At 38.1% G+C, this 13,539-nt stretch overlaps 1 protein-coding gene across 2 annotated transcripts in view; it reads left to right on the forward strand.

The window, feature by feature from the left end:
- The window catches only part of CFH (complement factor H), a 92,871-nt gene that overhangs the window by 40,142 nt on the left and 39,190 nt on the right, over positions 1-13,539 (forward strand). The window contains exons 8-9 of one of the 2 annotated variants that reach the window (XM_032262884.1): positions 3,125-3,319; positions 3,749-3,925. In XM_032262884.1, coding sequence (XP_032118775.1) covers positions 3,125-3,319; positions 3,749-3,925 — 372 coding nt within the window. Of the gene's footprint in view, positions 1-3,122; positions 3,320-3,748; positions 3,926-13,539 lie in introns of both variants that reach the window. The other variant, XM_032262885.1, reaches the window with a different exon arrangement.

The raw sequence follows: 13,539 nt of genomic DNA on the forward strand, positions 1-13,539 counted from the left end.
GCAAACACCCAAGGGGAGAGAAATTAGGCACCACTAATTGGAGGGAGGAGTGTTGAAGGACTCCAAGTCTTCGTCATTTCTTAGTGTTAAAGGTAATTTCCTAAAACCATCACATGTAGCAAAATACACCTCAAGACAACAGAGCATTTTATTTCTGGGATACTCCTTTTCCCATTTTAAAAGGTTTTTCTACCTCTACAATTAAATTTCTTTTCTTTCTATCTAACAGTACATAGTCAAGATGTACCACACTTTAACTACATAGTCCATGAAAGAAAAATATAATGATACAGATGATTGGCCAATACTTTAATTTTAATGCCCAGCATAATTCCAGTCCCTAAGAGAGAAAGCTATTATCAGTATGAAACAGATTTCAATGTGCATAAGAATCATAAGGAAAATATTTAATGATTTTATGGTTTGCTTATGACAATGTAGTTCAGCCCAAATGTATCTGGACCATCTGAGACTCAACTATATCTGGATTTCGATTATTAATATTTAACAATGAACCATCTAGAGTTCTCATAGGCAAGATAAGAAGTTGACCAGTTATATGGTTTATCAGTTTGTAATTTCAATTAGTAACCTTGTCTGATTACCAGATGTAGGACCTTAGTCTCAGGCCTGCTTCATCACTTGCTTCATTGAAAAGTTTAATGACTTGGGGGAAACAGTACAAAGTCACTACTTGATGATACAGAGGATGATAGTAATGAATCTGCACTAGGGCAGATTCAGCGTTCAAAGAGAATCTTACGTGCTAAGCTCAATCTAATAAGATGAAATTTAAGAATGTTGACTCTAAGATCCTAGGCTTGGGGTCAACTAAATGACAGTATGGATATATTAGCAGCAGTTATAAAAATTAGTGAATATTTTAATAAATGTTAAGATCCGTTTGAGCCGCTATGATGGAAACACCATAAATGCTATGAGACCAAAAACCACATTTGTAGAAGTGTAAGAAGTAGAATGAGCTGTCTGAAGTCCTTCTATTCTCAGTGCTGATGAGACCCTCGGTGGGTTCTGATATTTGCTTCAAGGAACCACTTTGTAAAAAGGATACAGACAGATGTAAATGTGCCAAAATTAAAAAATAGCTAAGCAGCTCAAGCCTGTGGCAATGATATATGTTTATAATTATGCCTCCTTTTTATTCCTTTTGGAAAGGAATCTCAGTGAACAATTTTATTTTATGACATTCTGTAACATACTGTAATCAGATGGATACTCATACTTCTTTTGAAGTGAACCACAAGCTTTCAAATCTCTGCTCTGCCATTTAATGTGAAATTCAATTGAGTTCTTTAAGACACCATTCCTGCAAATCCAAGACTCAAGCTTTCCCAATGCAGAATTATTGTTAAATAAAAATGTCATGACAGATCATAAAACTTGTAAAATCCAATGGTAAATAGAAAATATTCAGTCTTTAAAAAGTGGTGGGGAAAAATGTAGAATGTTCCTTTAAAAAAATAAGATTAAGTAAACATTTTAATTGCAGTCTGAAACACTTCAATGAAACAATGAAAGTAAACTGGAAGCTTGAAATAAATAGGGAAAAATCTATGAATTATAAGATATATGGATTGTAGGCCAAGAAACCATACTAAAGAAGTATCATTCACTAGTCTTTTTTAGAAAAAGATATTTATGATATACAGTGGTTCAGCTTATAATCCATATAATAAATGTTTGTAGAAATGACAAGAAAATTTCTCTAATCAAATACCAAGAAAATAAATAAATCACTGAATTTAAGAAAGATGTAGATGAAAAAGAATACTTATTTGTGTGTTTATGTGTGTATTGAAACTCTTTTTAAGCTGTTGTGTAAGGTTTATTGAAATAAAATCATATTTCTTAGTAAAAATACCACTTTGTCAAGTATTAGATAATCTATATATAATCTATCAAAAAGAGAAAATTTTCTGAAAAATATATAAACCTGTTAATATAGTAAGATAGCACTCAAATATATTTGCCAAATTAATATATAAAAACTTGGTAAAATGTAATTATATTGTACCTGATTTAAAATATTTTATGACATTAAAATTACTTTGCTCTCCAATTGAAATTGGGAATAAACTATTTGGATATGAAGAAATATTCCTAGTCGATTTCTCTGGTTAAATAAAGGCTGGAAAATTTGGCTTAGTGAATTGTTTGAGGCATGAATTAACTATGTTATTTTTCTGTGTGATATTATCAAAAAAAGTTTTTATGTCCCCCTATATTTTTACATTGTATTAAATAGGAAAGAGCCTAATGAATCTATCTCTCTATCTCTCTATCTCTCTATCTATCATCTATCCATCTTTATTTTTATTTTTAGAGATGGAGTCTCACTCTGTCAGTCAGGCTGGAGTGCAATGGCACAATCTTGATTCACTGCAACCTCTGCCTCAGGGGTTCAAGTGATTCTCTTGCCTCTGTCTCCTGAATAGCTGGAATTACAGGGGCAAACCACATGGCCTGGCTACTTTTTTTTTTGCATTTTTAGTAGAAACAGGGTTTCACCAGGTTGGCCAGGCTGGTCTCAAACTCCTGATCTCAAGTGATCTTCCTGCCTCAGCCTCCCAAAGTGCTGGAATTACAGGCATGAACCACTGCACCCAGCCCATGAATTAAATCTAAAACAACTAAAAACCTTAAATCCCTCAAAATACTACCTCCTTACATTGAGTGGTTCTGAGAAGAAAATTCAGGGCTTTGTTTACTGATAAGAATAGAAAAGAAATAAAAATACATAAGCTAAGTGGTAATATTGTCATATTTCTCAACTAAAAATCTCATTTAATTAGCCAATGATAGGGTATGTGTGCTCAAGGGGAAAACTTTAAACAGGTCTGTATATTTTTCTTTCTGGAGAGACCTCATACAAATTTACGCATCATGTGACCCACAAGACATAATTGCATCTTCATTAATAAAGACCTTCTCGTCATATTTCTCAGTCATCTGAGTTCTATCATTCGTTTTGACATAGAAACCCTAATGGAATGTGTAATTATGCTAAGAAGAGAATACAATTCAGTGATAAAAAATTTATCTCTAATATGATTGTTTATTACAGTAAAACTTATTTATACTTTTTTGTTTTTTTTATTGCAAGTGAAACCTTGTGATTATCCTCGTATTAAACATGGAGGTCTATATTATGAGATGCTCTATAGCCGATCCTTTCCTGCAGCGGTAGGACAATATTACTCCTATTACTGTGATCGAAATTTTGTGACTCCTTCAGGAAGTTCCAATGGTTACATTCAATGCAGACAAGATGGGTGGTTTCCAGAAATCCCATGCCTCAGTAAGTAAACCTCTTTACAGCAATATGTGCATAAAACTTTCAAAGAGTGGAGAGAGGAGAGCACATAAGTGATTATAACTTGTCTTATGTAACAGAAATAGGGTCAAGAGAAGAGTTGCTCAAGAAAATGACCAAAATAGATCTTTTCTATTATGAGGAGTTCGTCTTGAAAATCATATGAGAAGTAGAGACTTTATGAGAATATCTATGTAATTTATACATATTTTAATTACAATTAAAGATAAATAATATTTAATATTGATATTTCTTTTTGTACAAACCTTTGTAATGTTAGTTTGTCTTAAGTTATACATTATTTTTTGATGTTTATGCAATTTTACTTAAATATAAAAATAATTTTAATATAATATTTTGAGCAAATTTATGTTTCTCATTGATTTATTTATTTATCATTGTTTTGTTTTTTAGGACAATGTTATTTTCCTTATTTGAAAAATGGAGATGATACACATTCTGGAAGAAATTTTTTACAGGGTGCCTCTGTAGAAGTTCTCTGCCATTCTGGCTACGGCCTTCCAAATGAGCAGACCACAGTTACATGTAGAGAAAATGGCTGGTCTCTTGCTCCCAGCTGCATCCCTGTCAGTAAGTACACTGCTCTGAGATCCCAGCATGTTCATGTCTTTCTAAGTAATGTAGTTGGCATTCTAAGACTCTTCTGCGTTAACTGTGGAAAAATGCTTACGCCAACTTGTTTTGCCAAAAGATCTATTTAGTTTTATTTTTTCAATTGTGTATAAATGAATACACAAATTTCTTGATAAATACATAGCAAAATAAATGCTTTTATTAATAGACATTAGTCAAGAATAAAGTAAAAAGGTTTGAACTCAATACTTGTTGGTTACATTAGGTCACATTGGAGCGGCATCACTGTATGGAGTAAATACCTGAGGTTCTTCTCACACCAAGAAGATTAAGGACACAGACATGCACAAGGAGTGAGTTTAGGAGTGCAGGCTTAATAGGCAAAAGAAAGAGAAAAGAGAACAGCTCTCTTTCTTCTGAGAAAGGGGTACCCAAAGGTGAATTCCTGCCCCTGGTGGAGTGCTCTGGACTTTATAAACAGGCTTGAGGAGGCAGTGTCTGATTTACATAGGGCCCAAAGATTGGATATGTAAATGTGACATTTACATAACGTGCCAGAAGCTGGCAGCCCCACCCTCAGCTTGTTATGCAAAGGGTTCTTTGCCTGGCCAGTGCCATGTTGCCTGCTCCTTACTGTACACATGGCTGGCAAAGAGAAGGGAAGATGGAGCTGCCATTGGAACATGCCTAGTCCCAGGTCACCTTTTCCTATGGGCACAACTGCTGGCATTCACTCTTCAAGCTTCCAGCTTGCTAGTCTATGTTTGCAGCTCGATTTTACAGGCTCCTCTTTGATAGAAAAGAAAATGATTTGGCGGCTGAATTTTATTAAAAGGAGAAACTTACCAAGGACACCTGTACTCTCATTAGCTGCCTACATAATTTCTTCTTAACTCCTGTATCAACATTAAAATGTGCATTGGAATCAATCATTTGACGCAAAATAATTGTAAAATTATAGTTTAAAATAGAAAGTAAATTCAACGATAACCGATAATGTCATTCAGATATTCAAGCAGTGTGATGACATTTTTACAGTAAAGCTGTTTGACTTTCTCTAGTATAGGTAAGTACAAATGGGTTTTCTGGGGTATTGTGCACTTTCTACTCCAGAAGGGTTCCTGTAGTGTTTCTTCCAATATGCATTTAGATCAACGGTTCCTTCTAGTTTTATGTGTTGTTAATGAGTGGTGATGTCACATTTTAATATTTACAAATTGAGTGTCTATAAAATGTTATAGCATTGTAGTGTGAATACTTTGTAGTATAATATAAAATTTCTTCTATTACTAATTGGGTTTAGAGTATATATTCACAGTTTAATTGGTATTTAATGATTCTAATTTTTGGAAATGCATTGTGATTTTTTTTTTAAATTTACATTTCTGGGAGTTTTGGTATGTATTAGTCCAAATCATCATACTAATTCAGAATATAAAATCTCTCGTAATGATATTTAATGCAAATGCATTCCTTTTCGTGACTAGTGTTTTTCTTTTCGGTTTTATGCATTATGAACGTAAGTTGCTCAATCTTTTTGCATGATCAATGTTGTTTCTATTTAAAGGAATACTTCTTCAAAGATACAGAGCCATTATACTATTCTTTATTCTAAAAAGTAGTTTATTCTATTTTACTTTGAGACAGAATCTCATGTCACCTAGGCTGGAGTGCAATGGTACAAGCTCAGCTCACTGCAACCTCCATCTCCCAAATTTTAATTAGTGTAGGTTAAAAAGTATGGATAGGACCTTTCACCCTAATCTGTTTTTTTCATCTGTCTCTTTTTTCTGTGTCTCATCATCCAGTGTTGGGTGATCCCATTACTTTTATTTTTTTTTTCTTGTACATTAATTGAGGCCAATAATATGCCTTGATTGGATATGCAAGGTTTCCTATCAAACAACTCAGTCAAGGTTTATGTCTCTTGCTTTGGTTTTGGAGCTGTTTGAAGAGTCAAATAATTGTTTTCTTTCCTTCTTTCTTTCTTTCTTTCTTTCTTTCTTTCTTTCTTTCTTTCTTTCTTTCTTTCTTCTTTCTTTCTTTTCTTGGATCTGTTGAGTCAACTTCCTCCCTCTCCTCTTCTTGCGTTTCCTTTTCTTTTCTTCCCTTTCCTTTTCTCCCCTTCCCTGCCCTTCCCTCCTATTCTTTCCTCTTTCTTACTTCCCACCTTCCTTCCTTCTTTCGACTGTCCCAAGTTTGCCTGGCTCAGTTATTTTTAAGAATGTTACTATTGGCCAGTACCGGTGGCTCACACCTGTAATCCCAGCATTTTGGGAGGCTGAGGCGGGTGGATCACCTGAGGTCAGGAGTTTGAGACCAGCCTGACCAACATGGTGAAACCCTGTCTCTACTAAAAAATAAGAAAATTAGCCAGGCATGGTGGTGTGTTCTTGTCCCAGCTACTCAGGGAGGCTGAGATAGGAGAATTGCTTGAACTTGGGAGGCAGGAGTTGCATGAGCCAAGATCACGCTGCTGCACTCCAACAGAGTGAGCAAGGCAGCCAGACTCCATTTCAAAAAAAAAAAAAAAACGAATGTTACTATTTTACTCTTCATGATAGACCCCATACTTTAGTCATGTAATTTAGTTACTTTATTGTGATCATATAATTAACCAGTCGCAGCTTCATCTTAAAATCGAGATATCAACATTATATTATCAATGTACAGTCAGTTATCAGTGAATCACCGCACTTTCTAATTTAATAAAATCTAAATTCCTCATAACCATGTTGTGAAAATAAGCAGAAAAATTTAAATATACTTGAATGAGTACAGCAGACATATACTGGCTACTAGTATCTGTGTTTTGTTATGTATATATTATTCCAGCCAGAATGGGAAATGTTAATTCAGTTCCTCCATGCAGCCCACTAGGGGCCGCTGGCTTTGAGATTATTAAACTCTTTCTCTGCTGCAAACTCCACTGTCTCAGTGTATTGTTCTGTTGCTGTGCAGCAGACATGCACATCTGACAGTCTTGTAACTGTTTGTGGCAAGCCAGGTGGACATCACTCTCCTTGAGGGCATTTACTCATGGCCTAGTGCCCCCTGCCACTGGGGCAGACCCAGAGACAAGCCCTAGCAGCTGCTTAGTTCTGATGAACTAAGGACTGCCCCTTAGTTCTCATTTAACCCACAATGCAACCCGGGTGGGCTGCATCTTGCAAAATTGAAAGGCCTTTGTCTATCATTCCATGACACAAAAAAGGATTATCTTATTTTTAACATGGCTTGACCTTAATACCCACTGGATTGGGAAGAATGGTGGCCACTGCATGGCTCTCATGCTTCCCATGCTACTACTAGATTTGTTTTGTAAGAAGAAAGAGAAATGGGACGAAATCCCCTATGTATATGTTTTTTGTTGCTTTGCAAAAGGAGAACAAAGGAGAAAAAGGGTAAAATCACAATCTAGCAAGAAATTAAAACCAGTTTGGACTGATTTACAAAAAGTAAGATGATGATGCCATGTTGGTTCAGTGAAAGGAACCTAGACTCCCCCTCCTCCAGCACATGGGGGAGCTGCAGCATCACTGCTGGCAGCTAAGCCAGAGTCCCCACCCACAAAAAGGCACAAATCCAGGGCACAGGAATGATCTCTGCTTCTTGTACCCAACAGGGGACTCCATTCAGCAAGGGTGTCACTGTTTCTGAGAGGCGGTTTCCCCAACAACAGTAATCTACAGGAGTGTCGCTGCCACAGAACAACCTATGGATTTATCTGGCTTTATTCTCTGTTCTCCATTTCCAACCTATTTAATTAGAAAAATAATATGCCTATTTATTGAGAAGATCTAAAGTTTATGGACGGAGCAGGATTGAAAAAAAGATCCAAAGCATATGGAGAATCTATTCTCCTCTGTATTTGCTGCCCACAATCCTACCTGAGCAATCACCCAAAATGTGCTCCACGTTTTGTTGACTTCAGAGAAGCAAAGAATGGTTTTAGATAAAGCTAGGTAAAAGGCGGATCTTATGCAAACTGACTCTCCCAATAATCCCGGAAGGGCAGCTGCTCAGATTGCAGTTCCCATCTCTTACCTGAGATGGAATATAAACACTGAAGATAGATCTAACCTCGAACATTATCAAGACCACATTTTGGCCAGCTTCTGCAAGGGAGTGCCCAAGCAAAGGAGCCTCAGTAAGGTCCAGGAGGTCAAGCAGAAGCCTAATGAGGGTTCCTTTGGAATTTTTAGATCAGTCTTTGAAGCTTTCAGGCAATAAAAGGATATTGATCCAGAAGCCCCAGAAAATTTAAAGATAGGTAACATGATGTTTATCCAACGAAGTTCCCCAGATATTCAGAGAAAGTTATAAAATGTAGATGAGGTTTTTTACATGTTCATATTTCAATTAGTGAAGATTGTTTTCAATGTATTTACTGATCACAAGTTTAAAAAGTGGAAAATACAACGAATAACGAAGAGGCAAGCTACTTGCTAGCTGTGGCTCTCACCCTAGTAATCCCTGGACCGCAACAAGGGCCCTTATCAGACATTCCATCTAAGGTAGGACCACCTGGACCCCCAAAAGCCAATAAAAAGGGACATTTCATTGCAGGTTCCAACCAGTGTTCCTATTGCAACAGGGGGGACACTGAAAACTGCCCATGTCTTACAATGTCTAATGTTGAAAGTGTTAAACAGAGTCAGCCTTCTGCCCACCAAATGCCTGGGATAGCTGGGGAGCTTGAGAGAGATACTGAAGAAAAAGACCAGAAGCGATGGGACACAGCAGCCTCACCTGACCCAAAAAACACCTTCCATATTTCCCACATGTGGCCCCAGATCCTGATGATGGTGAGAAATCAGATTCTGGACTTTTTAGTAGACATGGTGCCACCTATTTGTTGTTAAATACCTGGTTGTCTAAACTGTCCTGGGAAACTATGAAGGTGACTGAAATCTCAGGAAAAATACATTCCTCCAAACTTTGTATTGTCAGCTAGAGCAAGCTCATTTAAAACAGAGTTTTCTATAAATGTGTGAATGTTGTATTCCTTTGTTGGGGCAAGTCTTATAAACCAAACTAAATGCTAAGATTACTTTTTCTCTGAGATGATTGGACGTCCCGTTGCCTTCAGACCATGCATGTGCTCTGCAGGCCATATTATTACAACTGGAGGTTCTTGACAGTGCCCACATCCCTGAAGAGATACTCCAAAAGGTTAGTCTGATTTGGCTTGACCTAACGCAGTACACACCCCACACTCTGTATGCTCTTTGTTGAAACCGAAGTGGAACAAGACTGAATAGATATCAGGCCATCCTCATGGATAATCCCAGTGTTACTTCGAGAGCTGTTTCTACTCTAAATCCTATACTTGATTGCTTAGAAATTATTGAGCAAGTTTATCCTATTCAACCAGACTTGACCAGAATTCCGTTTAAAAACTTGGACTTAGAAATATTCACTGAGGAAAACAGCTTTATGGACCACAGACAATGAAAGACTGAGTATGCTATGGTAACCCTGCGACAGATCCTGGATGCAGAAACTCCCTCCGGGTTCATCGGCACAGGAGGCAGAACTTATAGTTCTAATCAGGGCATCCCAACTAGGTAGACTCCTGAGTCCATTTACCCTGATTCCAGGTATGCTTTTTTGTTGTCCATGCTCATGGGGCTATTTGGAAAGAAAGGAGATTCTTAACCTTTGGTGATTTAAAAAAAGGAATTAAGCATACTAAAGAAATCTTAGCCTGAGTAAAGGCCGTCTAAGTACCCAAGGAAGCAGCTATAGTACACTACTCTGGACATCAGTGGATGAACAATTGGTAGCAAGATAAAAAATCACTAGGCAGACCAGGCCACTAGAGGGGTGACCAGGGAAAAAATGCCCAGAGCCTTGCTAATGCCATTAATCCCTGAAATAAATGCCAGCCTGAAATCTCTACCTATTTAAAAGAAGATCTAAAAAGAGCACTCTATTGATGCTTTGACTCCAATCAAAGACCCCAAAATAAGTGGATATGTAACACAGAAGAAAACGTTCTGGTCCCCAAGTATCTTATGACAGATATCATCAATCATATACATGGCACCACACAGTATGGCAGGCATGCTGTCCTTCAATTGATCCAGGACTACATCTTTGGCAGAAACTTAAAGAAGATGATCCAAAAAATAAAAACTAGCTGGGCATGATGGTGCATGCCTGTAATCCCACTACTCGGGAGGCTGAGCCCAGAGAATCGCTTGAACCCAGGAGGCGGAGGCTGCAATGAACTGAGATTGTGCCACTGCGCTCCAACCATAGCAATAAAGGGAGATTCTGTCTCAAAACAAAACAACAACAACAAAAAACTGCTTTGTGTCCAGAACACTCTTAAGACTGGTCTACACCTCCAGTACCAGGGAATCAAGTAAGACATGAAGGGCTAATAGAGGACCGGCAAATTGATTTTATTGTGATGCCAAGGGTGGCAGGAAATTTTGAATGCTTGCTTTTATTTATAGATACATTTTCAAGATAAATTCTAGCATTCCCTTACAAGACCAAGAGAATGTCCATGGTTATGAAAGATTTGTTAGAGAAGATTATCCCTAGGTTTAGATGGGCTGTCTCCATCCAGCGTGACAATAGTGCAGCTTTTGTAGCCTGGGACACCTTATATTCCGGGCCCAGGCCCTCAGCATAATCTGTAATCTTCATACAGCCTGGAGACTGAAGCCTACTGAAAAAACTGAAAAGATAGATCATACTGTATCAAACCAAACAAATTGTAGCTAAGAGTTTCCAAGAAACTAACAACCTGGAATAAAACACTGTCCTTTGCCCTGCTCAGAGTAAGGGTGGTCCCTAAAATTGGCCGAAATTAAGCCCTTTAAATATTTTATATGGGAGATCATTCTTCTGTTCTCTTCTCAGACTAAGGAATGCTAATAATATACACACAAAGAAATTAGATGCTACCAAATATATATAATCTCTAGGCCACACTTTAATTACTATTCATGAGTGTGTGCTTCCAGCAGATTGTGGTATCTGACTGACATTCTCTTGCATCACATCCAACCCAGAGACTGGGTTCTGCTCAAGACCAGGAAAAGTCAACACCCTGAGGACCACTTAAAAACACAGTGAAAGAGGCCACGTGAAATATGACTGGTGACTCATTCCACTGTTAAGCTTGACGGACTTAGACCCTGGGTTCACCACAGCCATACAAAACCCACTCTGCCAGACACTTGTTCTATCAGGAAATGCAGAGAGGCCACTTTGACTTCAGAGACTGTCTCAACCCTATCTGAATGCATAAGTGAATCATTGATGGGCCTCACATATCTTTTGAAGAAAAATGTCAGATAAATAACTAACTTTAATAAAATTAGACAAAACACATGTCCTCTTGACTATTACCCAATAGTTACTTTGAGCATAGCAGGAATGTTTGTCCTCATAATTACATGAAAAGGTGAGATAGCTTCCTGTCTATTCCCTGCCTTACTGAATGCTTAATCCATGTATTTCCTTGGTCATTACAATTGCTAGATTTATAGATTTTACTTCTTATTTGCCTTGGTCCTTACAATTACTAGGCTTACAGATTTTCTAGACCTTCTATTCCATGCTAAATAGTCTCCTGCCTCCCGTTATTTGGACATTCTAAAATTTAGAATTGGTCACTCTATTTTAAAACTGCTCATTATACCTTTCCTATTACTACAATTAGACAGGCATAACAACACTGTAGTTAAACTGTTTCAAGGTGTTGCCACTGGAAGAAACTTACTGAAATGTTGGATCTGTCAGTAACTCCCCCAAACTATTCAAAATCAGCATTTTCTGTTAGTCATACTTGTCACTGACTTTCTGGATGTCCCAGAAGCTACTACTTATCTGCACCAGCTGCTTTCCATGGCTCCTTCCCAGGTCCAACTAGTAGTACACCAAGAAATCACCACCTTGTGTTTCAGTGTCTCTCCCATCATAAATGGAAAGTCGTTCCGTAACATAGGCCCTCCCTGGCCTGTGGCATGCTGGATACACAAATACAGCCAGGGGAAAGGAAATAAAATGAAAAGTTTCTCCTTACTATGACAAAAATATTTACAGTGGGGAATATTACACAAATAAATCCTGAGGAGTCTGTAAAACAGATCCATAGTACAATTCCATTTTGTCTATATTCCCCACGAACAAATCCATCAATAAATGCACGCTCGAGGGCTTCCCCTGCGTGTCTCCTTGGTACATGTTTGTTTGTGAATAGGGTCAGACCCGTGTTCCTTAGGACAAGCCCGGTGGTGTCTCAGTAACCTGCATATTGAGGGCTCTCACTTACTGGGACACTGCTCAGTCCATCCTAATGACAAAAGATTCTCCCCATTTTCTCACGACTCCAAAAGGGACTGCCAGGCATATGTCAATACATGTGGTGGCAGAGCCTTCTAGGCCTCATTGTTCCTAGCTGTGGAGTATACACTAACCGGGACGTGACCAGAAACTTATTGGCAACCATAGAAATAACCACAAAAGAGGCTGCTTGGGACATTAAGGCTGAGCAAACTCTTTAAATGTACTTGCCTGGATAGTTCTTGACAAAGCGTTACACTTGATTTTCTCTTGGAGACACAGAGAGGAGTCTGTGCAGTGATCAATACCACCTGTTGTACTTACAGCAATGCTTCTGGTAAAGTAAAAACCAAGCTAAGGGAAATCTGCCAGCGGTCTACCTGGCTACAGTATGTGTCTACCACAGACCCAACGAGTGTTCTGAGCTTTTCCCCTGGATACTCCACGTTTTCCAGTCCATCATTCAAGGACTCTTAAAGTTCAAGCTCACAATTCTGTTTCTAGGGCTTACAGTTTACATCATAGGCTGCTATTCAATTAAATATTACAATAATACCAGAGACTGACATACTAGCATGTTGATGCAGCACCCTCAGCCGAGTGTAACAAGACAATTTCATTCCTGTAATCCCGACTCACTCTCTGACTGTGCCCCTTGTCAGCAAAAAGAAGCAAGTGTAGCCATTGCCCGATTCCCACCATATTAGCTCTTACACCTCAGGACTGAGAAGAGATCAAGCCCAGGGGGAACTAAAACTGTCCCTAAGAAAATGATATAAAATTGATTAAGGGAAAAAATTTAACTCTGCTTTCAGGACAAACAGTGGTAATCATTAAGCCAGCTCTCCCTTTGGCCCACTTCTTTGTAGCTGGTCACTGATTTCTACCCTAGGATAATGTAGCCCTTGTCACAAGACCTTTTGGTTCTTTCCTTTACATACGTAAAATCTAAGATATTGTGAGATGGTATTCTGCGTGAGTTTCTCCTTTAGGTTCTGTATACCAAAAAAAAAAAAAAAAAAAAAAAAAACCATCAACATACTGGTCAACAAGGCAAAACATAGTTTTTACAAAAAAGTAAAAAATCAGCCAGGCATCATGGCAGAGGTCTGCAGTACCAGCTGTTCAGGAGTTCAGAGGTGGCAGGATCATTTGAACCTGAAAGGCAGAAGTTTCAATGAGCTGAGATCACGCTGCTGAAATGCAGTTGGGAAACAGTGAAAGACCATGTGTCAAAAACAAAAAACAAAAATCAAAACACACACACACACACACACACACACACACACACACACACACACACA

The sequence above is a fragment of the Sapajus apella genome, unplaced genomic scaffold, assembly GCF_009761245.1.
Source record: "Sapajus apella isolate SASKATOON/1434 unplaced genomic scaffold, GSC_monkey_1.0 scaffold132, whole genome shotgun sequence".
NCBI lineage: Eukaryota > Metazoa > Chordata > Mammalia > Primates > Cebidae > Sapajus > Sapajus apella.